Consider the following 23,576-nt stretch of genomic DNA (forward strand, 5'->3'; position numbering starts at 1 on the left):
TGTTTGGAAACGGCAGAACAAAATGTGTTTAACAGCACTTCTGTAGTAAAATGTGTGGGATTCCGTGTATAAATAAGTCCTACTATATTTTTTTTTCACGTGTGCTTGCAGCTTTTTAGATATGTTTGTTTTATCAACTTGGAAAGTTGCCTGTAACAGGATTTTTTAAAAATTGATTTCCTGAGAGTTTCCTGTGAAATTGGAAACCTGGAGAAATGGGTGGATTTCTGAAATACTATCGCATGGTTTCTCTCCCCCTTTTTTCCCCAAGTGAAAAATAATAATACCCTCCTCCCCCCTCAAGGTTTCATTCCATATACATTTATTCTTTAAAAATATTTCCAGCTGTTCCTTTTGCTGGGAAACTCATACCATCTATAAACAAGGGCTTGATTCAGATAATTCTGTTGTTTTGCCTGGTCACTCTGATTTTCCAGCTTTTACAATATGAGAGTTCAGAAGTAATCAGTAATGGTTTTTCTCCTCTTCACCCTCAATTTGATTATTTTTCTCGTAAAGAACAGAGTAAGAAGAGTGTTGAGCAACAGGAGATGGAAAAAATATTTTGATTACTTTTCAGTTGCTTATAATCAAGGAGTAACTCTTTAAATCCAGGGCAATTTACTGCATTGATTTAATTCATAATTTTAATTTCATGACTTTTTTGAAGAAAAAAAAAGACAAAAACAACAGCATACTGAGGTGCATCAGGTTGAAGCTTTTTAATACTTGTTTGAACAGTTGTAGTTTTAGGTTAAAATTTATTTAATGTTCCCTTTCTTCTGTCTACCTCTGCCAGAATACGCTACTTGAATTTCCCTGGGCTGCCACAAGAGAAAAATTGAAATTCAAAGCACAGATTCCACCAGTACTTTCAGCAAGTTCATAAAATTACTCATATGAATATTCCCTTGACTCAAAAGCAACTGCTTGCAGTCCTTAAACCTGTCTGGGACTATCTGAAGTATTGGGAGCCAAAGCAAATGGTAGGTGACACGGAAATCCTGAGTACTTCAAAGGCAATTTTTTTCAGTTTCAGGAGCAAAAACCTCTGGAGTTGTTCAGTGCCTGGCCAAGCTGTTTGTGATATTTTGATCTTTTTTTTTGCTTTCATGTCAATACACTGGCATTAAATCTGGAGGGTAGTTTTCATCTTGTAATCCATGATGTGGATATAACTGTGAGGGGTGCCCTTGGTGCAGGACAGGAAGAGCTGGAGGTGACAGAGATGGCCAGAATTATTTCTTCACTGATTTTGCTGTTTGCGTGGCTCTCCCAGTTACGAGCTAGCAAAACCCTTAATGTGCCTTTTCCAGCAGGGAGTAAACCTCTTCAGTCTGAAACTTTTAGAAGAACTTGTAATTACGAGTTACTGAGCCAGCTCAGAAACTGGGTGGCTGCAAGTAAAACACACGAGTTATTAAGTTAAGATTATAAAATGGAAAGATAATCAGTAATAAGCAAGAAGTAAATACAGTGAAATTTACTGAGAATAATTTCCAGATTTTAATCACTTTTATTATAATAATAGTAATTATTATTATTTGTCTACTTACAATTTTCACCTCTGTGCTCCAACTTTTTCTGCCTGAGATAAGAGTTTGGGGAAAAGTTTGAGCAAACCAAGTCCAGCCGCTTTCAAGACTAAATAATGTTTAAAAAAAAAAAAGAAAGAAAGAAAAAGAAAAATAATTCTTCTGCCAATACAAAGAGAATTGAAATCAGTGTAGAGAGGGCCCCTGGGTTAAGTCAGAACTGAAACTCTAAGCGTGGAAAGCGTCATTCTCATTTCAGCTTCTCCAGTGAAATCTTGTGCTCATGTCTGACCTTTGGGCTGCTTTGGGCTGTGGAGCTCCTGGCTCCGTCTCCATCAGCCATATTCGGGAAGTGCTGAGCAGCTTTGGGACAGCTGGGGACCTTCAGGGAGGGGGGCTGCTGCCTTCCCCAGGCATATGAGAGGTGTGAAGCATCATCAGCTTTTAATTCTCTCTGTTAATTCAGAGATGGGCACCCGGGAGAGACAAGGTACAGATCAGTCAGACTCTGTGCATGGGATCACCCGGGGGGTGGCCCCGTGGGGACGAGAGCATCTCTTTGCAGCTCTGGTGGTTTCTCGTGGAGGGACACTGCAGTGCTCTTGGCTGTCCTTGCACTGTGGTGGTCAAGCAGCACCCCTGGCCTCAGGCGCTGGGAACCACCACCTCTGGGTGCTGAATCATGCTGATAGACCATGCTCTCTGCCTGAATGCATTCCTTGACACGTGTCCTTTCTGGGACATTGGCCACCAGCAAGAAGGAGACACAGGAACCTTAGATGATGGTGTTTTCCCACCTAGAAGTTGCTGTGTAACAACTGATTTCTTTATACTATGAGTAACTGGTTCCAGCAGGCATTGACTGCATGTGTAGATGAGGTGGATGAGCTTATGTTAGTGAGCTAGCTGTAATAAACTCATGAGTTCTGCTCAAACATGCGCCAAGCATGCAGACTTGTTGGTGGCCAAGTGGGGTTGGATAGGTTAATGATGGGTTAATGTTGTCCCAGTGGCAGTGGGGATGCTCTGTCTGTCTGGTGCCTGGGAACTGGTGTGTCACGGCACCACAGAGTCACCTTGGCAGCTTCCAGTGAATGAACTTTGGGAATCTAAACATTAAAACAAGTCTTTGTAGAGCTCGGTTTAAATAATGCATATGCAGAAGTATCTGTAGTCCTGTTGCTGTATTCTCCTCCAGCACTGGGTACGCTGAGTTACAGACTGAAAGATTTCAGTAGATGCATTGGTCCAGTCACTGATGGGTGGACCTGTCCCAGCGCCATTGATGCTGCTTGGGTGAGCCCAGCACCTGGTGATTGTTCCTGCGTGGCTCTTATGTCCCTGATTGTCACCCTTGGTGCTCTTCTCACCTGCTCACCTCTGGCTGGGCTGGGGCTTCATGCACTTCTGTGGCCAAGGTAAGAGTCACCACCTTTCTCATGGTGACCTCGAGTAGAAAATACTCCCACTACTCTTATCTTGGAGTGTGATTTGTTTTTAATACTGGGTTTTCCACCTTGCTGCAGGAGAAAGCATCGACCTCAGTCCCTAAGTGCTCTGAATTTTCACTGCAGCAAGACATCAGCTGAAGGAAGGGGAGGAATTGCCCCAGATGCTCAGCACTAACTCAGCACCGCTGTTCGTCAGGGCAGAGCCCGCGATGAGCAGGGCCGGGGGCACCCCATACCCAGGGCTCAGCTCTGCTGGTGCTCCCTGCCCTCCTGGGGGAGATGCCTTGGTAGAGCTCAGATTTCCTCCTCGTTGAATTTCTTTTATTATTATTATTTTGGTTATTTCTTGAGGGGAATGCTGCAGCTGAGGAAATAGGCAGCACATTCCTCCTTGCCAATGAACTTAGTTGTTCCCTCATGGAAAAATCATCCCTTTCAGAGGCTCATGCAGCCCGTGTAGATGTGCTAAGGTAAAGGGTAAGGATGGGATAAGCCAAGCCAAAGCTTTCCAAAGCATCAGAGATCATTTTGCCTGGTGTAGGGGATACTTTGACTCCAGGAAGTGCATGGGCACAGATGCTCAGCTCACCCAGCAGCTCAGCATCACTCCCTGCCTTTTGTTAAACTTGGGGAGCGTCACTGAGCTGGGACCGGGTGGAGGGAGAGAACAAAGTGGGGGAAATGCAGAGGGCTGCAGTGCAAAATTCATCACTTGAGCTTTTCCTTAGCATTCCCATGTTGACAGTGGGAAGCAAAGGGCACGGGTGTATGGATGGGTCCTGGTGTTCTGCAGATGTTTTGGTGTAGTAGTGGGTTTCTTCTCTCTCTCTCTCTCCCTCTCTTTTTTTTTTTTTTTTTGGTTGTTCTTTAATGAAAGTTAAATAGGAAACTGCCAGTGTCTTACCGTTTGTTTAAAAAAAAAAAAAGAAAAAGAAAAAAAAACACTTCCTGCATTTTCTGTTGCTCTGAAGTTAATAATAATAGACAGTGCAGGTAGGTAGGCCAGCAGTTATTTTTATGGCACATTCCTTTGTAAGATCTGTTTTCAGTCGCTTATCATGTTGCCAAATTTTAATTATTTGGGGTGAAATTTTCCATGCTGGGTATCTGTTTCTGGCTCCCTCCTGACCTGTATGTGTGTTTTGTGTTTTGCCGAAAATGATTCAGCTGTCTTTGGGAATGTATTCAGATTGCTTTTTTTTTTGCCCTTTTTTTTTTTTTTCTTTTCCCTCCCCTCCCCCCCCCCCAGGTAAAACAAACAATTCCACCCTTCCACAAACAATCCAGTGAGTTAACCCGCCTTACTCTGCTTTGGGAGAGGTTGTGAAAGGACCTCACAAGTTTCGATAAAAACATGGAATTGGTAGTATGGGTGAGAACAATTAATTCGTATAAACATTAATTAACACAGGTTGAATGCAGTGCAGTGGAGGTGTGTCAGGCAGCAGTTTGGGGTCGATACTGGTGGATTTTGAGCTGCTACCAGCCGGTGTGGGTCCAGGGCTCCCTGTCCATGCTGGCCCCAGGGTTTGTGGTGGTAACTTCAGTGATCAGACAGAAAGCCCATGCCTAAGTCTGAAATCTCATTTAACATTTTAATGCTTTTTAGTTGTTAATGCTTCTCAGTAACTGTTAAAATGTCGTGTTTTCTTTTCCCAAAAAAGTGTAGCCCTTTCTCTAAACATGCATTTCTGGGGTCAGTTGTACATCTGCTTGGACTCCTAATTTTTGACACTTTTTCCCGCTAGATGTTGACTGATACATTTTCTATTTATCTCATGATTTACTTTTTGCTTACGACTTGAATTGAGGAACATATGGCCAGAAACCACATTCTGGTTTTATGCATTTTAATTTAATAGATATTTATTTGTATTAGTTTTGTTTAACTACCTTAAACGTACCAGATACATACAAAAGTACCTTTGGAATCATATTTTGAATTGTAAATTATTTTACGCAAGAAGCTGTGCTACTAATTATGCAGCAGGAGCCTTGCCTCTGTTGCCAAGCTCCATGTCCTGGTGGAGGCGAGCAGAGCCCATCCTTCCTGGCTCATGGACTGGCAGGCAGGCGCAAACACTGCTCTTCTGCTTTTTCAAGTAAAAATGAGGAAGTCCCTGAATTAAATTAACTGGGTAAACTGGTGTGCAGACGATTTATCGTTCCTATTCCCGAAGACACTACTTCATTGAAAGCTGCTCTCAGCCATTTCAGTATGTTCTGGTTGCCAATGGTTGAATGGCGATTTCTACCAATTCACTGCTTTAACTTTCTTGGGATATTTCTGCTCCTTAAATGGGATGTTCTAGAAGTTAAAAGCAACATTTTGCTTTATATGGGTTAATAGTGTGACCTGCTAAAGTCATCAAAACTTAATATTTGATTCTAAATCCAGCTCATTACAAAATAAAAGAACAAAAGCTTGTTTCAGCCAGATTTTTAGAAACGTGTGCAGCATCTCCCCGTGTTCCCAGTGCTGAGTGTGAGCCCGAAGCTGAGCGGGAGAGGAGAAGAAAAACCTTTTGGGTAGGGCCATGGGCTGGAGGCTTGGCTGGTGCCACCAGGGATTGCGATGCACTGTTGTGCTGGTTTCTCAGGCTGGTCCAGGTGGCGCTTGCTCAGTCTCTGTCCATGGAGCGGGTCGCTGGGCACTGCCTGGCCATGCTCAGAAATAGCCACGTGTCAAGTGGCTCAGGCTGGCCACAATGGCCATTCCTGCAGGTAGCTGCTCACAGGGTGTGCTGCCACCCAGCCCTGCACCAAAGCCGTAAATTCAAGTCCTCAGGTCTGTGACAGGGAGGTTGTTTGTGAATTTGATCTGTTTGGGACCAGCAGCCTGGCAGCAGTCACCTCTGCCCAGACCATCCTGTAGCTGCAGCCCCAGCCAGGCTTCGCCGGGCTTGGCGCTGAACCAAATGGAGCTGTCCCTCAGGAGTCGCGACCGAGATAAAACGCTGGTACAGCAGATTTGCCACTTTGGAAACTGGAGCAGTGTGTGAAGGTTTCTCCTAGTGGCACCTTTGGTGAGGATGGGCTTATTTAAGCATCCAGAAACCTTTCAGAGAGCCAGCCTGGATCTGATGTCCTTCTTTTGGTCTGACAGATCCAAAATAGGAAGTCAGTTGGTAGCTTGCAGCAGCCCCTGAACAACCACGCCACTGGTGTCCATCAGTGAGATCTTGAGCATTTTTCCACATGGGCAGGCTGGGAGATGGTCTCCTTCCCTCCAAGAGCATCTTGGCTGGTGTTAAACTGCCTGGATTGAGAGCTCTCTTCTCTTTGTGGTTCCTTTTTTTTGTCTTTTAAAACAGAAATACGTAATGTTGGTGTGGTCACACCATCACATTTCCCTTTCTGTGCTCCTCGTGCATGTCTCACCCTTTACACTGATACATGCAGCAGCCTAGGATGGGGCAGCCCATGAATTGCTCAGGAAAAGAAGTTAGAAAGCAAAAAAATTGTCATTAGAATTCATTTAAAAAAATAAAGTAGAAGGGGGAAATAACAGAGCAAATGCACACCAAACGTAGAAGGTAAACAAAAAATGAAGTAAATAATACATGTAAAACTGCCAGGGGTCTTCTGGTGCTGCCTCTTCTGGTGCTGCCTGTGGGTCGCCCACATCGCGAGGTGATGCCGCAGGTGGGCCTGGGTCGGGCCTGGACTTGGGCCTTGCGTGTGGGCGCGTTTGTCCTGAGCCTCAAGTGTGGATGCCCCATCCTGTTTCTAGCACGTCACTTGCTCGACTCCAGATACAAGTAGGAAAAGGAGCAATGTCTGTATTGGGCGGGGTGGTAAATCAGATGAGAGGTTGTACACGTGTGTACAAGCATAAAGTATGGCGCTGGGCTATCGGCACGTTTTGTGTTGGAGCACGCTGCCAGCACCATGCTCTCCAAGAAGGAATTTGTACCTAAAGGATACCTTGCTTACATGGAGGACAAACACTGCAAATTCAAACAATTTTCCGAATTTGAGGCTTGATGTAAGCTGCTGACGTACCTCCCTACTTCCCAAACCAAAATCTTTTAATTTTGGGTGGATAGCACACAGTGTTGCCGCTGGAGCGGTGCAGCCTGGTGATGGGAGGGCAGAGTTTGGCTTGGGCTTCTGCGCTGGGGGACTCCTGGAGCTCAGGAGCCTTTCTGCTCCGTTCCTGTTCTGGGGCTGCTCGTACCGAGGGGCGCGGGAGGTGGCTCACGGGCTGCCCGTGAGGCTGGGCTGTACGGAAAGCTCTTCAAAGGGGTGGGCACTGATCTGTAGGGGAGTTCGGGTAATGCTGATGCCATAGCACCCCACAAGGCTTTTGGCCTGGCTTTATGTAAAGTCTCCTTTTTATCTTTTTTTTTTTTTTTTTTTTCCTTTTTTTCTTTTTTGTACACACAGATCTAATCTTCTAGAAAATGCCCTGAAGGTTTGAGCAATCTACCAGTTGCAGGAACCCATAAAGCTTTTTTTTTTTTTTTTCCCATTGTGTAAGCATGACAAATCATTAATTTTTGATTGATTGCTTTGAATTATGGGTGCTCTGACATCCTTTCTGTAGCTGAACAGCTGTATAACAAATGAACATATCAGTGCTCACAAAAGATTGGAGATCTAACAGAAGCAATTACATTGTCAGCTCCTCCCTTCTGGCTTTTCCCAGGCAATGGAGGGAGGAAATTTTTTAACAGAAATTCCTCAAGTGGCTAACAATAATAATAAAAAAAAATACCTTTTTATAATTGAATTAGATTTTTATCTCTTCATTTCCAGTGAATTTCTGAAACCTTCAGAAGCCAGGATGCCTTTCTGCCTTGTGTAACTCAGAGAATCCCTTTGAACAAAATTTCATCCAAAGAATTAAGAAAAATAAAATCAAATTGTAATTTTTTGGTTGCTATTCCTTTAAGATTTCAGAATTGCACCAGTGCACTAAATGTGACCTCCATAACTTTTAAATTAAGAATTTATGCTGGCTTGAAATTTATGAAATATTTCAGCATGAAAGAAAGCCTTTTTCCCTCAGGAAAATTGAGCAATAAATCACAGCACTCTCGATTTACTGCCCTACAGCCAGCCAAAGATAGGATTTTTTTTCCTTCCCCCCTTCGTTCTGAAAAAAAAAAAAATGTAATCATATAAGACAGCTTAGCTGCTATCCTCCCACTCTCTAGAATTTTTAATTTCAGCTGTTTCTGCTTGGATTTATTTCCAATATTCCTGCTCGGCTTTTCAATTTCCTCAGTTATTAAATTTTAATTCAGTGCATTAGCATTTAAATTAAAAAAGGGTTTATTTTATCGAAATCGTTGGCTAGCCCCCATCCTGCTGCACATGAATTGCCTGTTTCTGCCATTTGCACAAAATGTGAAATGCAGCTAATATCTTTTAACTTGTATTTGCACAAATTCAGAAATAAAATTTCTGGGTTTGGAATAATATTGTCTTTCCAAGGAAGCCTCTAATCAGAGAGCTGGAGGAAGGAGGCAGGGAGGAGGTGGCGGCTCCCGCTCATCCCCTTCCTGCTCATCCCGTTCCTGCGACCGGGAGGGCAGGACTGGGCCGCCCGCAGGCGAGCCAGGTGTGTCTGGGCAGGGAGCTCCCCTGGGGGCTCCTTCCCTGCAACCCGGCCTCCAGGCAGGGCAGGGCTTAGAAGAGTCGGGGCTTGGGATGAGGAGCTTTGGGATGACACCCAGTGCCTCCATGCCCAATCCAGCCCGGCAGAGCAAATGCAAGGCACTATGGGATTTTGGTGTAATTTTAGGCTGTTTGAGCTTGGATGCTTTGAATTTTCTTCCAGCAAATTGCGTATTTTGGCCTTGTTTTCCTCCTGCAAAGAATGGATTGTTGCTTTAAACTTGGGAGGTTTCTGGTAGAGCACAGCAAAATAATCGCACAAGTGATCTCCACCAGTTGTTTTTGGATATATCATGGGGATGGGAATAAAAACAAAAAATCACCTTCTTGGTGGAGCTGTCTCTGAAGTCCTGCCTCAGTCTCTGGAAAACTTGGTGCACCTGCTTGGATTTAAGTGCACGACACGTCCTGCCAAAATTAAACATGGAGGATGCATGTGACTCAGAATGGAAAAACTCAAGGTGGCTTTGGTGCAGAAGGCATCCAAAGTGTTGGAATACAGCCTTGCCTTTCTTGACCTAAACAGCCTTTTTTAATGTGTTTTGCCCCACAGGCCGACGAGAGCAACAGCACTGGGAGGAGGAGCTCTTCCAGCAGGTACGTGACAGTTTTCTCTTCTGCGGTGTGACACGGTGGGCAGCTGCAGCTCTGCTGGGGTGCGCTGCCCCATCTCAGAGATGGGTGGTGAGGAGAATGAGATGGGAGTTGTTAGAGTGCAGAGGCCATACACCCATGTTTAGACTTCGCTAGAAATGGATGCAAGAAAGATAATTCTAGCCTTGGGGTCCACGAGGAGATGTTTGTGAGTGCAACGGGGGGGCCCTGTGGCCATGCCTTGGTGCAACAACCATCACAGCACGCAGCTCTGATGGAGACTTCAGTCCGTGCTGCACAGGCTGGCTGGGGAAAGGGCCCATGGCCCAGAGGAAAGTGTGGCACAAAGGCAGGGGAGGTGCTGAGGCTGGGGCTGTTCATGCTGTGGCCTCACTACCTCCTGCCCGTCGGTGCTGTGGGGCATCTTTCCTTGCTGGGTGCACTGGGAGGCGGGAGGTGCACTATGGATGGTGCTTCTCCATCTCCGAGGGGCAGCTGGCCACCTAGCTTCCTTTCTCAGTCAGACAGAAATTCATTTTAATTGGGTTTTCTTTGGAAAGGTGTGCCAGGAGGACAGGGCATGGCATGGCTTTGGTGCTGGTTGGGTTTGTGTGGTCCTGTGAGCTGGTTCCGCCTGTCAGCTGCCCACCAGCAGCATGGCAAACTCATCGGCCAGGTTTAAAAAGTTTTGTGGTAAAAATAGGTGGAGATATAGTAGCTGAGAAATGTGAGGCTGGAAACGGTGTCAGCACTGAGATATACAGGGGAGGGGAGCACATGGTGTGGGAAGGGGAGAGGGCTGCAACAGAGAATGGAAACATCCACGAGAGTTGGTAGGAAAGTCAGGGAAGTGCCAGCACGTGGTGAGGGGACCACCACCCACACAGGGCACGTTTGTGGGTTACATCCGTTTGCGGGTTACATCGGCATGGATGGGGGAAGATAGGCAATGGAAAACAGGAGCCAGTTGACTGCTGTGGAAAAAGTCATTGCAGTGCCGGTTTTGACACCCGTCCTGGTGTCACCTCCATCAGCATCACCTGCCCTGTCCTCAGTGCGGCCCTTTGCAGCGAGCACCAGATCCCAGGCACTGCCGGCCTCCTGCAGAGGTGGAGCTGTATTTCGTGCCCTCCTGTCTGCACTACCCAGTGGTACCATCTCTCTGCTAATGGTATTCCGGAACACCTTTCTACTTCCTCCCAAGACTCAAAAGCACTAAGGAGATCTCCAAAATGCTCTGTGCAGCACTGGGTGCTCCGTGCTGCCACAGCCACCTTTGCGAGGTTTCCAAATGAAACTGCCATTTTGCGGTGCTGTGGCGGTGCCTGGCTTTGGGCACCTCTTGGGTACCTGGTGGCTGGGGCTCGGTGGGCAGATTTCAGCATGGGGGAGCAAGCACCAGCATCGGATGTCTTATGCAAAGGAAAATTTAAGTTTTCCCAGCTGGGGAAAGCTCATCAGTGAGGACCAGCAGTGCTTGCTTTCAGAATGCTGGGAATTAGCCTGGACAAAGCACTGGGAGGAAAGCTGAAAATTGGCTAAGGAGCTGAGCATTGCTTGCTTCCCCCAAAGTTTTTATCCTGACTTTTGATCTGATCTTGTAGCTCCCAGTGGAGGGTTTTGCAGTGCTGGTCCATGAGCTCAGTCTCATGTGGACACAGATGTCTCGCAGGTGTCTGGTGTGGATGTCCTCCCTTCCTGGGCGTGCAGGAGGTGCCCTCGGGCTAAGGACCTGAGCATCCTCTTGGGTGTGAGCCAGAGCCTCTCCAAAGGCAGGCACCCAAACTTGTAGCAGTGGCAGAACTGCTTCCAGCAGCATCACTCTTTATGTACATAGAGAAAGAGCGTGAGGCTGGCCATCACATATTTTCTTTTAGAAAAGTGGAAACAAAATCCACTTCAGCATCTGCCTGGCTGAACAAAAGATGTTCAAAAAACATTTAAAAAAAAAAAACAAAAAACAGTTGTTTAAAAAAAAAATGCTGTCAGTGACTGAAGGTTGAAATTTGGATTTGATGAAATCTTCTGAGGCCACTAATGGCTGGGGATACAGAGTAGTTGTTTTTTGAGGTTGTTGCTGCTTGAAACTGTCTCATTAATTGCAAGCTATCATGTTAGGTTTTAAGTATTCATTTATATCAGGAAAAAGTATAAGCAAAATAAGGTTGCCAGGGCAACTTTACCTTTTTACAATTTTTTTTATTATTACTTTTTTTACTATAGCATGCTTGATATTAATGTGGTGACCATAGTATTGGACCGCTCCTGTTTTTATTTATTTATTGGATTGGATTGATTTTATTCTGTTTCAAGTAAATGTTAAAAGCTCTGAAGGCACAGGATTTTACTGATCTTATCACCTCTATAGCTCTGATTGGGCCTGTCTGCTGCCTTTGAAATAACATTGGTTCAGCATGCAGCCATTTTCAGCTGAGAATTAGTGGTGGCAGAAAGCGCACTGTTTCCTACCTTATTAACTTGTATGTGGATCCTGTACCTCACTGTATGCTTGTTAATGGGATATTTTAAAAACCAAGGAGAATTGTTAGGAGCATAGGAAAACTCTTATTTTAAGGGAGCGAGAGATGGCTGTTTGCCTTGGAGAAGATGACAACTAAGAGACAACATGACAAAGCTGTGCATGTTATTGAACACTCCAGAAAAGGAGTAGATCAGAGACTTCTTTTTTTCCCTTTTGCAAGAAAAAAGAGGCAGTCAACAAAATTAAAAGGTAGGAAATTAAAAGCCGATAAGGATTCTTTTTTCACAGAATCACACAGAATCACAGAATCACAGAATTTCTAGGTTGGAAGAGACCTCAAGATCATCGAGTCCAACCTCTGACCTAACGCTAGCAGTCCCCACTAAACCATATCCCTAAGCTCTACATCTAAACGTCTTTTGAAGACTTCCAGGGATGGTGACTCCACCACTTCCCTGGGCAGCCTGTTCCAATGCCTCACAACCCTTTCAGTAAAGAAGTTCTTCCTAACATCTAACCTAAAACTCCCCTGGCTCAACTTAAGCCCATTCCCCCTCGTCCTGTCACCAGGCACGTGGGAGAACAGACCAACCCCCACCTCGCTACAGCCTCCCTTGAGGTACCTATAGAGAGCGATAAGGTCACCCCTGAGCCTCCTCTTCTCCAGGCTGAACAAGCCCAGCTCCCTCAGCCGCTCCTCGTAGGACTTGTTCTCCAGGCCCCTCACCAGCTTCGTCGCCCTTCTCTGCACCCGCTCAAGCACCTCGATGTCCTTCTTGTAGCGAGGGGCCCAAAACTGAACACAGTACTCGAGGTGCGGCCTCACCAGAGCTAAGTACAGGGGGACGATCACCTCCCTAGCCCTGCTGGTCACACTGCTTCTTATGCAAGCCAGGATGCCGTTGGCCTTCTTGGCCACCTGAGCACACTGCTGGCTCATATTCAGCCGACTATCCACCATCACTCCCAGGTCCTTCTCTGCCTGGCAGCTCTCCAACCATTCCTCTCCCAGCCTATAGCTCTGCTTGGGGTTATTGCACCCCAGGTGCAGGACCCGGCACTTGGCCTTGTTGAACTTCATGCAGTTTAAGTTTTCTTGCATGATGGGCTGTTGGAGCTGTTGGAGCATATTGTCAAGAGCTGGGCACTCGAGTGGCATTCAGGAGCTCAAATGGAGGATGTCATCTCTAGGAGACAAGGCTCACCTGGGTCACCCATGGTGATGTGGGTCTCTCTTCTGGATGAGAGATGTTTCCGGGGGATCAGTTACCCTGCTGCTGTCTGTGGAAAGTTCCTTTAACCTTCTCCTGAAGCCCCTCCTGAGCAAGGGAAATAGATCTGGATTCACTCGCTATCTGCACGCCAGCCTTGTAGGGCTGCGGACCTCAGGGTGGCTGTTGGGAATCCTCACGACACCATCACAAGGCAAACTGCTTACCAATAATTAATGTCAGCATTCAGATGGTGGGCTCTGGATCTCGACAAGAAATAATTGAAAAACCAAATGTGCAATTATGTCTGACAAGCAGCGTGTGCTTTTCTTGGTCACCAGAGCCTTGTGTAGTCATGTGTTAGACACGGTTTTATATAATTATTACTGTTTATGTGGTGGGTGTCAAAGGAAGGAAGATTTTTAGTTTCAAGTCCTCCGTTGGCTATTTATTTTAAAGTCATTAGATTTGTTTTCAGACTTAACTACACTTAATGTGTGAGACTCCTGCTGAATAAATCAGACCCTGATATAGGAACTGCATCTGTTTGCGGAGGGAACGGAGCCAGCTGGAAGCTCAGCCCCCGTCTGCACGAGGGCTGTCACCAGCCGGGGAACCCGCTTGCAGCACAGATGTAGCTGTGCAGAAAATCCTGCTTCACTCCCCAAACGGAGGTAAATCCCAGACCCGCTGGGTCTGTGAACTGGCTGTGAGAGCCTGGATGGGTCCTGTAGTTACTGCAGCATTTCCCAGCACTGTTGTAAGGGTCCCAAAGACGGTGGGAGCTTTCTTGGAGGTGAAGCTTCAGCAGAAGGGCTGTGCGGGACATGAGCATTTCCAGCGGCTCCTTTGGCTGGGATGTCGAGGTCTCCCAGCTCTGACGTGGTGCACTTTTCCCTAACATGTCAGAGCAAGCTGTGGTGCTTAGGTGCTCTGGCAGTTTTGGTCTTTATCAAGAAGATTGTTGTCAGGAAAGGTTGTGTGTTTTAATAGACCAAGATAGCTGGAAAGTACTAAATGTGCTGCTTTGTTTCTCTTCACCAGATTTTAATTTGTAGTTTTACCTCTTCAAGAATTATGTGATTTCAATAAGATGTGTAAATAAGACTATTTCAGTAAGATGTTTCCACCTGGAGGAGAAGGTGCCAAGACATTCTTGCACCTACTTTGCTCCTTTGCCTTACTGGTGGTATCTTTTCTCCTCCTTCCCTCTCTGTGCATTCTGTCCTTTGCAGACACATCTTCATTTGCAGCTCTTTTAACCCAAAGGGAGGTTTGCCAGGGATGGCACCATCTCTTCTGCAGGCTCCTCTCCCACCTGACCAGTCCTCACCATGTCCCCAGCTTTCAGGGAGGAGGATCTCCAGGAGTGGCCAAGCATGGGTGGGCATCCCTGGGACATGGTTCTCTGAACCTCTAAAGAAAGTTCTGCACCCCACGAAGGGATGTGTGTGAGTGTTTCTAAGAAGCCAAAGTATTTAAACTGTTTCCCCTTCCTTTACAAGGCCACCCATGGGATTTTCAGTCCCAGAAGAGCTTAAGATACCCTGATCCTGCATCAGAAAGAGACAAAGTATTAATAACCAGGCAAGGTATTTAGTAAGTCTTGGTGCTCTCTGAAGGATTCTCACTAGCCATCTTCAAAAAGGTGCAAACAAACCAACCAGCCGACCAAAAAGGAACAAACCAACCCCCCAGAAATCCCCACTAGCTGATTTAAGAAAAGTGGACAGTGGTGTTAAGTTCTGTGCTGTGATGAAGACAAAAACTGTGGGAAACCTATGCCGCTTTCCTTGAAACACAGATCAAGGTCAAGGTGCCGTAGGTGTACACGTAAAAGATGAGACAACAGTGCATAGATGCATCCCAGTGCCTATGGAACCGACATGTTCTCTGCATAATCCATGCCAATTTGCCAAGCCAGACCCAGGAAAGCCTCTGATGGCTTGAGGTGGAGAAATGTGTCTTTCTGGAGATGTGAAGTTCATGAGACGCAGTAGCAATATTGTCTTGGGCAAAGCTAAGTTACCAGGACATAATTTTTCTTAGGTCATTTGCTCTCGTGGCCAGCTTGTGGTTGTTCTGATAAGAGCTTATAGTCTTCTATCTTGTTTACTTTAAATGCGTGTGTATCTCCAGCAACAGGACATCTGCCACCTCATTTGTATCACTCCCCAGCTGAGGAGTTCTTCCAGTCCCGAGGTCCTGTCTCCTTTTCTGGCCGTCTCTTCTGTTTGCTCATTTTATCCCATTCTTCTCACGGCCGTGCTGTGTCATGCTCTCACCCATGGGTCCACGGCAGTCTGGTGTGAGCTTCTCCTGGTGGTGTCGGGGGACCTATGGAGGTCTGCAGACAGTTGTCACCCCCTCAGTCATTTCTTAGTCAAGCAACATAGAGCTCTTTCGCTGATATAAATAAATCCTTAATCTATTCTCTTTGTTTTTCCCTGAATTTCTTTGTCTCTGTTGACATTTCCACGCTTGAAAATTTAAAGACGCTGGCAGCTATTCTATTATCATCTTAAATTTAGTTTTTAACCTGCATCATTTGTATGTCACAGTTTTTATCAGACTGAATTCTTTTGCTTTTGGCAAACACTGAGCGTTTGTTTCTTGTTGGATAAGCCCATTTTTATTTTTTTTAATTTGGTTAGACTTCCCTTTTCAAACCATCCTCAAGATACTCCTAATAAGGACTTAAGGGAATTTGTTTTGCTAATAACTTAGGAATTCTTTGTGGCTCTTTACTATTGTTCATGTTTGTATTTTAATGTTTATTTTCTAGAGGAGAGGCAGCCTGATTTGGTCCTGTAATTTACCTGTTCTGAAGGATTTGGAGCTTTGGAGCTGTTGAGCATCCCTGGAGGAACGAACACACAATTAAATTTCTCTTACACTTACTGAAGCAGTTTGTTGTTAGGAAAGGTTGTGTGTTTTAGTAGACCAAGAATGTTCAAAAAAAAAAAAAAAAGTATGCTGCTTTGTTTGTATGTTTTCCTTAGATTTTAGCAGTTTTTTCATTTATGGTGTTATCTCTTCAGAAACATTTTATTTCTTTTATGTCTTGAGACCCTCACTGCTACAAAGCTGTTGATACAGCATGCATAAGAACTCTCTGAGCAGATGAACACATATTCCTGTTAAGAATTTCTTCTTTTTTGCATTGGGGGATTCCTGCTAAATGCAGGCATATGTGTTCTGCAGTCAGTTAAATTATGGTGACGGTCGAGGTTAGGATCACTACGTAAAGCTCAGAACATGATGGTGCAACAATCAGGCTAGAACACTGGAAATCACTTCAGTTGATGCTTTCTTGAGATTGTGCTGTTAGTTGGTCCCTGGGGTCCTCGTGGTGCTGATCATGCTATGCATGATTACCACCATGCCATGTGTTGGATTAGTTAGTTTGGTGTTTTTGAAAGTTATTGCCTCTCTTTTTGGCTGATGTTGCCTCTCTCTGATGGCTGGCTGCCATCTGAGGCAGGTAGTGATCCAACTTGATGCATCTCTCTTCTAAAAAGCTCTTAGGTTATTCTGAATTTATGAACTCCATGACAGCTGTGGTATCTATTGAGCAACGTTTTTCCAGGGTTGCCTAAATGGCAGTTACTGTTGTATTTCTGCCTGCAGAAGGATGTGGTGTCACACTCTGATTTTAGTTTGTTTTTGGAGGGAAAAGCAGAAAACTTGGATGTGTCCCAGGAAAGGACAAGGTTTTGGGCTGTATTTCTTACCTCAGAAATTATCTTTGCATGTCCAATTAATGTGATCTCCTCAAATCTAATTGCTAAATTTGCAGGATGGGTCTCAAAGCCCCTGAGAGTTGCACATTAATCCTGGTTAGCCTCAGCTTATTTTGGTTAGTTTGTAAGTGATTACTGCATTCCAAAAAGTCATCTCTGGCACAGGGTGGGTGCACCAGCCTGGTGAAGCAAACCCTCTGGCTGACCAAGGATACAGCCCATAGGACTCTGAATGAAGCAAGCAGAGAGATTTGAAGTAACACTTCCAAGCAGCGACCTTGAAGTCCTCGAAGCATGAGGTTCACATGAGCATGTTGCATGGGCTCTGACCCATTTTTTTTTTTTAATTTTTTCTGTTTTTCAGCAAGTTTTGCTCCTCCACTGATGGAGGTAGGAGGAGTTCCAATTCCCCAAAATGATTTCAGAGAACTAGAGTATACAGGTTCTTCTTGTAATGTTTGCTTTCAGAGGTTGTACCCACACTTTGAGAATATGCAATGGCATCTTGGTGATTCTGAAAAGAACTGAAATCTCCTGGGGGAACGGTAGTGACCATGACCTTCCTGTGCTGATCCGTTACCAGGAGTTCGTGTTATCAACGTGCAGTAGCATGTGGTGCCACCAGCATATGGTGCTACCACTAAGAGTGCTGCTGGCATTCTTCTTCCTTCTCTGGTATCTGTGCTTCAAAACGTGGATGGGTTCCCAAACACTTCTGGAAAGAATTGTAAGGTATATTTAAATGTGTGTACAGTATGCATTAAGGAAGTGTGTTCACTTTACTTCATTCAAGAGACATCAGGAGAGGTTGCTTGCTCCTATGGAGGGGAGATTCCCAGTAAGAGGATCTCTTTTCTGGCAAACCAATTGGAGCATGACTCAATGACCAGAGCGAGCTATCCATGCTGGAGATATGGTACTTATTTTGGAGGATAATGACTCATAGGAGAGACCCAGAAATGTGTTTGTTACTCCAGAACTTTGCACATCAAAATCAAGGCAGCCTCCATAGAAGAGAGGCACTAGATCAAACTGCAGGTGTGCTTTTGGCAGAGGAACAGCTCTAGAGCTCAGGAGGTTGGGTTGGATGAGTAGGTTGGTTGCTGTGAGGGAAAATTTGAAGCAGGAAGCATCGAAACTAGAAGCAAAATGTTCAGCTGTGTCACTGGAAAAAAATACACATAGCCCCATCTTTTCTCTCTTTTAACCCTAAACTTGAAAGCCTTTTTGCCCCGTAACATCTGTGAAAGAGGTGGCCCTGGTGGAGGACACCAGGCAGTTCCCCTGCTTTCTGACCCACTCCACTTCTCTCCTCCCCATGCAAGGCATGGTGCCCACACAGTGGGGCTGCCCTGGGGAGCAAACGAGAGCTAAGAAGAGGGGGTAGGAAGGGCACCATAAATCATTTGTCAATCAAGCAAATTTTCATTTTAAATTGTTGTTTTTCTGCTTTCATCATCTCCATGTAAACTGAGAGTTCATTACCAGCTGTTCTGTCCATTCTACTTCTCTTAGCTCCAGTCCTGGCAGGAACCTTCTGACTCTGAAAACCATGGCAGAGGTCTGTAAGTTGAGCCCAGTGTTTTTTCAGCACTACATTTTTTGCCTGCTTTCATTTCTGACAGCTGAAGCCTTTTGATAAGGCATGAGATGAGCGAGCTGCCTGTTGGTTTTGAGAAGGCAAGCTGTAGTGTCATACGGGTGACATTATCTCAGTGGGCTCTGCAAAGCATGGCCTTTCAAGTGTCCACTTCATGGTCCCAATTACTCTGCTCTTCTGAACCTCTTTGGTCCTGCAGACCAGAAGAGCAGGCCAAGCACTGTACAAGTGTGTATTTTAGTAGTGTAAAAGAGGACACATCATGCTTTCCCAAGGGGAAGTTAGATATCGCCATCATCAATATCAAGGCATTAGTGACGTACTGACGTGGCTAGGTTCTAATAGCCTGAGTGGTGTCCAGGAAAAAAAAAAAAGGAAAAAAAGAAGATGCTTCATGTTTGCTGCTGGGGAGGAAGAGCTTTGTTTGTAGGTGTTGACTCAGACTATGTCCTTCTCATTTGTTTCCTTTTCCTCTCCTTTTCAGGAGAAAACACACAGGAGCTGACGTTGAAAACTGAGTCTCCACTGATCTCACTTTGCTCCTCCCCAAAAGCTCAGCAGGATATGCGCTATAAAAATAGCCTCATTAGAAGCCATCTGAGTACATATACAATCACAGATCACTCAAAAGGGAGCACAGAGCATGCATGTTTCTGTTGCTGTCTTCAGAGAATTACATGACAAATTATTCCTAGCTGGAAGAAATGTCCTTTTGTAATTGAGGTTTTTTCTCATTCTTTCATAAGGGAGGAGTGTGTGTTTTTTAAGTAGCTTTTAGTCACTTTCATTATTTATGAGAATGCTACTCCAGATCAGAAAAAGCAAACTGCAAATGCGAGTTTCTTCTGGCTGCAGCAGCTGACTGATCCCATTTGCTTTCAGTCATTGCCGGTTCCGCTTATCACAGCCAGGAAGAAACGCTCTCCAAAGATAAAAACGACACCATATTGCAGCTCTTTGGTTTGCACCTCTTTCCCCTCCTTTTCCTTCTTCGGCAGGAGATGGGCTGGAAGCCTCTGGCCACATCCTGAGAGTGTTACGGTGCAGAGGAGACAGCTGCAAAGAGTTGCCCATTTCCTTTCTGTCCTCCCACCTGGGAGAGCTCCTACCATTGCTCCTTGTTTTGCTGTCCCTGGGGCATCACCTGGACTACTTGGCTTTATAGCCCAAACCGTGCAACTTGTGCAGTCACTTGTCCATAGTTTGTGGTTGCATCATCTGGCTGTGTAAAGCCTCAGGCCTCCAGGAGCTATTGTAGCTGTACCTAAATGGGTCCCAGAACACATATCTACCTGTAGCTGTCCAAATCCCTGTGATGACTCTTAAACAAGCCTCCTTAAATCTCTTCTGCCTTCACATGCTTGTATTTGTCATGAAAGTGGCTGTAACGTCATTGGAAGATGAAAGTCTGATGATCAAAGCGAGCAGCAATGTTGAAATGAGCATTGTGAGATGGTAGAGCTGGTAATACGGTAATTGGCTCTGTGGCCTAGTTACATAGAGGAGTGACACATACAAGTACAATGTTTGTTTGCCTCTTTAATGTTTAAAATCCATAGGGCCTGTGTTCTGGGAAGGAAGGAGCTCCAGTAGGAGCATGCGTTGAGCAATGGTGTGAGCAGTGTGTGATCCTAAGGTTTGTGCCTCCTCTCCTCAGCAAGGGAAAGCCTCTTGGATCTCCAAGCTCCACAGCTTAGTAAAGACAAGACAATAAGTAGTAAAGGAGGTTGGTATTACCCAGGAGAGCTCAAAGACATGGAGAAGAATTTAAACACACCCTGTGGAAGGAGGTAGGGTCTAAACTAGCACCCAGTGGAAGGAAGTTAGCAGATTATGCACTCTGCTAATCTCTGGTCTCATTTCTCTGAGGAGTTTTTGTCATATGCAAACAGTACTTTGAAGAATGTCCTTTTCCCAGGAGATACGCCATGGATGTTAAATGCAGGCTGGACTTAATAGAGGGAGTTGCAGTGGATCTGTGGAAGGCCACACCTGAACACTGTACAGTTCAGAGCCACCATGAGTGGGATGGATGCAGGTACCCAGGAGTGGAATCTGACTCACGGGAAGTTGTCCCTTAGTTCTTGTGCGCTGCTGTCTCCACCAAGTGGAGGCTCTGACCACATTCTTGGTACCTGTGTGTTACCCAGCAGTGCCCTGCAGGAATTCAGAAGATGGAGCTGGTCTCAGTGTTGGCACAGCATGAGCTCTCTGCCTCATGGTCACAACATTTGGAGACACAGTCACTTTTTGGTTCGTGGTGAGGATTACTTCTTCCAGGTCATAATACCAATTCTTGACTTAACTGAAGGTCAGGCAGCATGTTCTCAGTTACTGTCATTCTCAAGGGAATTTTCTGGGAAATGTTCTGGATCTGCTGCTGCTTTCTCCTTCTTTACATGGAGACCCTTTGACCTGTCTGGAACGAGGGAAAGCAAAACGCTGCATAACACACAGCAAGTGCAGTTTTGAAGACTTGCAAGGGATGCAACATCCTAGGACCGGAGGGGTAATGAAGAAATTATGCTTTACTGGGTCATGTCTCTTTGTCTCCTCACAGACCTGCAGTACTCCCCCTCTCCATCCTATCTGAAGTTTCCAATGTCTACTCTTTTTTCTCTACCAGTTTGCTGTGAGGTGTTTGTAGAATTTTTTAAAGCCACAATTGGAGGTTTCAAACTCTGCTGTCCCACATGGATCTTCAGCCCTCCTTCCCCTGGTCTCAAGAGACAATTATATTCAGTTCTTCGTGACATCACCTCAGACCCAAGAAGCCTGGACTGATCCTAATTTTGATCTAGTCACAGGAGCACTGGCTGAACTTCACATGAGAGCAGAAGAAAGGGGCCTCCACGGATGGTGCCAGTGCTTGCCAGGAAAGCCATCTTTCACCATTGGTGCCTCCTCATCTCTCTCCAAAGCTGCATGGCCCCCGGTGGAGGCATCAAGTGAGCTGTCTGAGAGCCAGGCCTGAGCCCAGTGTTTTCAGTGCTGCGCTGTTGGATGAAGTAGCACCATGGTCCTGTTTCTTTTTCAAGTGCAGCTCACAGTCCCCTGCCGCGCTGATGGCTAAGTGGTGGGAGATGGATGTAGAAGACCATGTTGATTACTAAGCCAACTAAGTGGATTTCCAGACCACCTATGCAACTTCTGCCTCCTTCCTGTCAAGGTGGATCTATAACAGCAGCCGTCTGTCAGCCCTGCTACTCCTGGCCTGAAGAGGGACCTTCATGCCTGGGTCTTCATGCCTGGGGAGCTTTTTGGTTGCTGTTTCCAAGCAGATTGAGTCTGTCACTGGACAGTCACCATGAAAATGGTGATCGTTGCTGTGCCCTTAGGGACCACTCTCATTGCCACTATTTGCAAGTCAGCCCCACCACCCAAGTCAAGATCTTGTTTTGTGGTCTTGAGACAAGTTATCCCACGTAGCCTTACTGTCAGTCCCTCAGAGGCTGTAAGAGTAAAAATGAGGAAGATATTCTCAATCTGTGGATGTAGAAGTACCAGGGAAGATAGGAGGGGGCTGCTGCCTTCACCTGCTGTTTTCAGGAGCTGTTTTCAGGGCCCTCGTCACACATCATGTGAAGTAATCCCAGTCTGCTGGCTCCTCTGTCCCCTGCTGGCACATCCGTAGGAGAGGGAAGGTGGGCTGGGACCGTGTTGCCCTTCAGTTACATTTATGTGAAGGTATTTTGCAAAACCATTGTGCTCCTGTGGATATTTAGCTCGGGTGAATCTGCAGCTGAAGCTTGGCTAAAGCTTGGCATCAGCCAGTAGCTGGAAAATATCTGTGGGATATGAAATTATAAGAGTAATAGAAGAACACAGCTCTTCCTTCTTAAGCAAAACAGCAACAGTCATGAAGAAGATAAATTTGCTGTCAGGGGTGTGGGACTAATTCCAGCCACATGCAGCTCAACAAGGGAAACACAACACAGCATTTCCTTGCAGCGTGCTTGTGTTTGGGGTGGCATTCTCTGCATTTTGGCTTGTGTAGTCTGGGCTCTGGAGCCCTCAGTGCTCTGAAACAGGATCTGGCTTACGCAGTAAAACACCAGCACCTCGGGCTGCTGGAGGTGAAGGTGTGTCCTGGGGCTGTGGCAGCAGGGGTGGGAGCATATATATATACTGAAAAAAATCTCTTGTAGTTAGTGTTCATCATTTATTCCCTAGATGTGGCATGTGAGCGGGACGTGGCTGTGCATAGACCTCACCACAGGGTCACCGTGCAGGCGATGCCGGGGTGCTCGACGGGAAGCACTGGGGGCTGTAGCTTCACTTCCCTGGGTACATCTGCTAGCTGCTGCTCTCATTGCTCCTAGAAAGTGTCAGAAGACAGAGAGGGTCTTGATTCTGAAAATCCAGTAGCGCTGCTTTTTTTAAATTATTATTATTTTTGAGAGGGCTTGTGGGCTTCTCTCAGAGCTTCCATGCTCCAAAATCATGCAGAAGTCAGTTGCAAAAACATTTTGGGCTGGTTTCCTCTACATCGAGTATCTGATCAGGATTGTAACATATGGGGCAATGTCAGAGGAATGGATTGCTTTTAATTAATACTTGCAGATTTAGGTCCCACCTAAGAGCAGACTTCCCAACTGGGAAGCTACTTTCTTGGCAGAGATGGATCCAGAAGGTTGGTGAGTGTCAGGAGCAAAGTTTCAGAGAGTCCATTAGTCTGGTCTACTTGCTTACATCTTCCTGCAGCTTCTGGCCACTAAGTCGGGCACCTGTGTACCTCTGGCCAGCACATGTGTACCGAGCCCCCTAACCTGGGGCTGGCCAGATGCAGATGCCCTGGGTTTTGGAGCCTTTGAGAGTTTTGTTCTGCCTAAGCACATCCTTTGGAAAATGGTTGTTCCAGTGGACCACCATCAGTGCTCACATTTTATGCCTCATTTCAACTGTTTCCAGCTTCCAGTGATGAGCTCTCTCTCTACTTTTCCCTGCCAAATTAAGGAAAGACAGTATTTTCTCCCCATGAAGATTATAATACGCTGCAATCAAATCATCTCTCAGTCTGCCTTTTGGCATGAGAAGCAGCATGAAGTTGTTTGGTCTTATAAAGTCATAAAGCATTTTTTCCCAGTCTTGAACCATTTGAGTGCCTCTTTTTGAACCCTCTCCAGCTTTGCTAATCACCTTTTAAAAACAAGGGAGTTCAACCTGTCTGCAGTGCACTGGAGCTGGCTTTGCCGCAGCTTTGTGCAAAGAAAAAATCACCTCCATGTTACATCTTTCTGCTCTCACACATGTATCCAGAAGTCACGTTAGTCCTTTCAGCCACAGCGTGGCTCTGTGGCTGCGGAGCGACCTGCCTGGGGGGCTGTGGGTGAGC

General features: G+C 45.8%; 1 protein-coding gene across 11 annotated transcripts in view; it reads left to right on the forward strand.

Annotated features, from left to right (window-relative positions):
• The window catches only part of ZNF618 (zinc finger protein 618), a 179,578-nt gene that overhangs the window by 61,844 nt on the left and 94,158 nt on the right, over nt 1-23,576 (forward strand). For 10 of the 11 annotated variants that reach the window (XM_084494469.1, XM_084494475.1, XM_084494471.1 and 7 more), the window contains one exon: nt 9,165-9,208. In XM_084494469.1, the coding sequence (XP_084350595.1) occupies nt 9,165-9,208 (44 nt within the window). Of the gene's footprint in view, nt 1-799; nt 987-9,164; nt 9,209-23,576 lie in introns of all 11 variants that reach the window. The other variant, XM_084494466.1, reaches the window with a different exon arrangement.

This window comes from Aythya ferina (genome assembly GCF_964211825.1).
Source record: "Aythya ferina genome assembly, chromosome: 20".
In the NCBI taxonomy this organism is placed as follows: domain Eukaryota; kingdom Metazoa; phylum Chordata; class Aves; order Anseriformes; family Anatidae; genus Aythya; species Aythya ferina.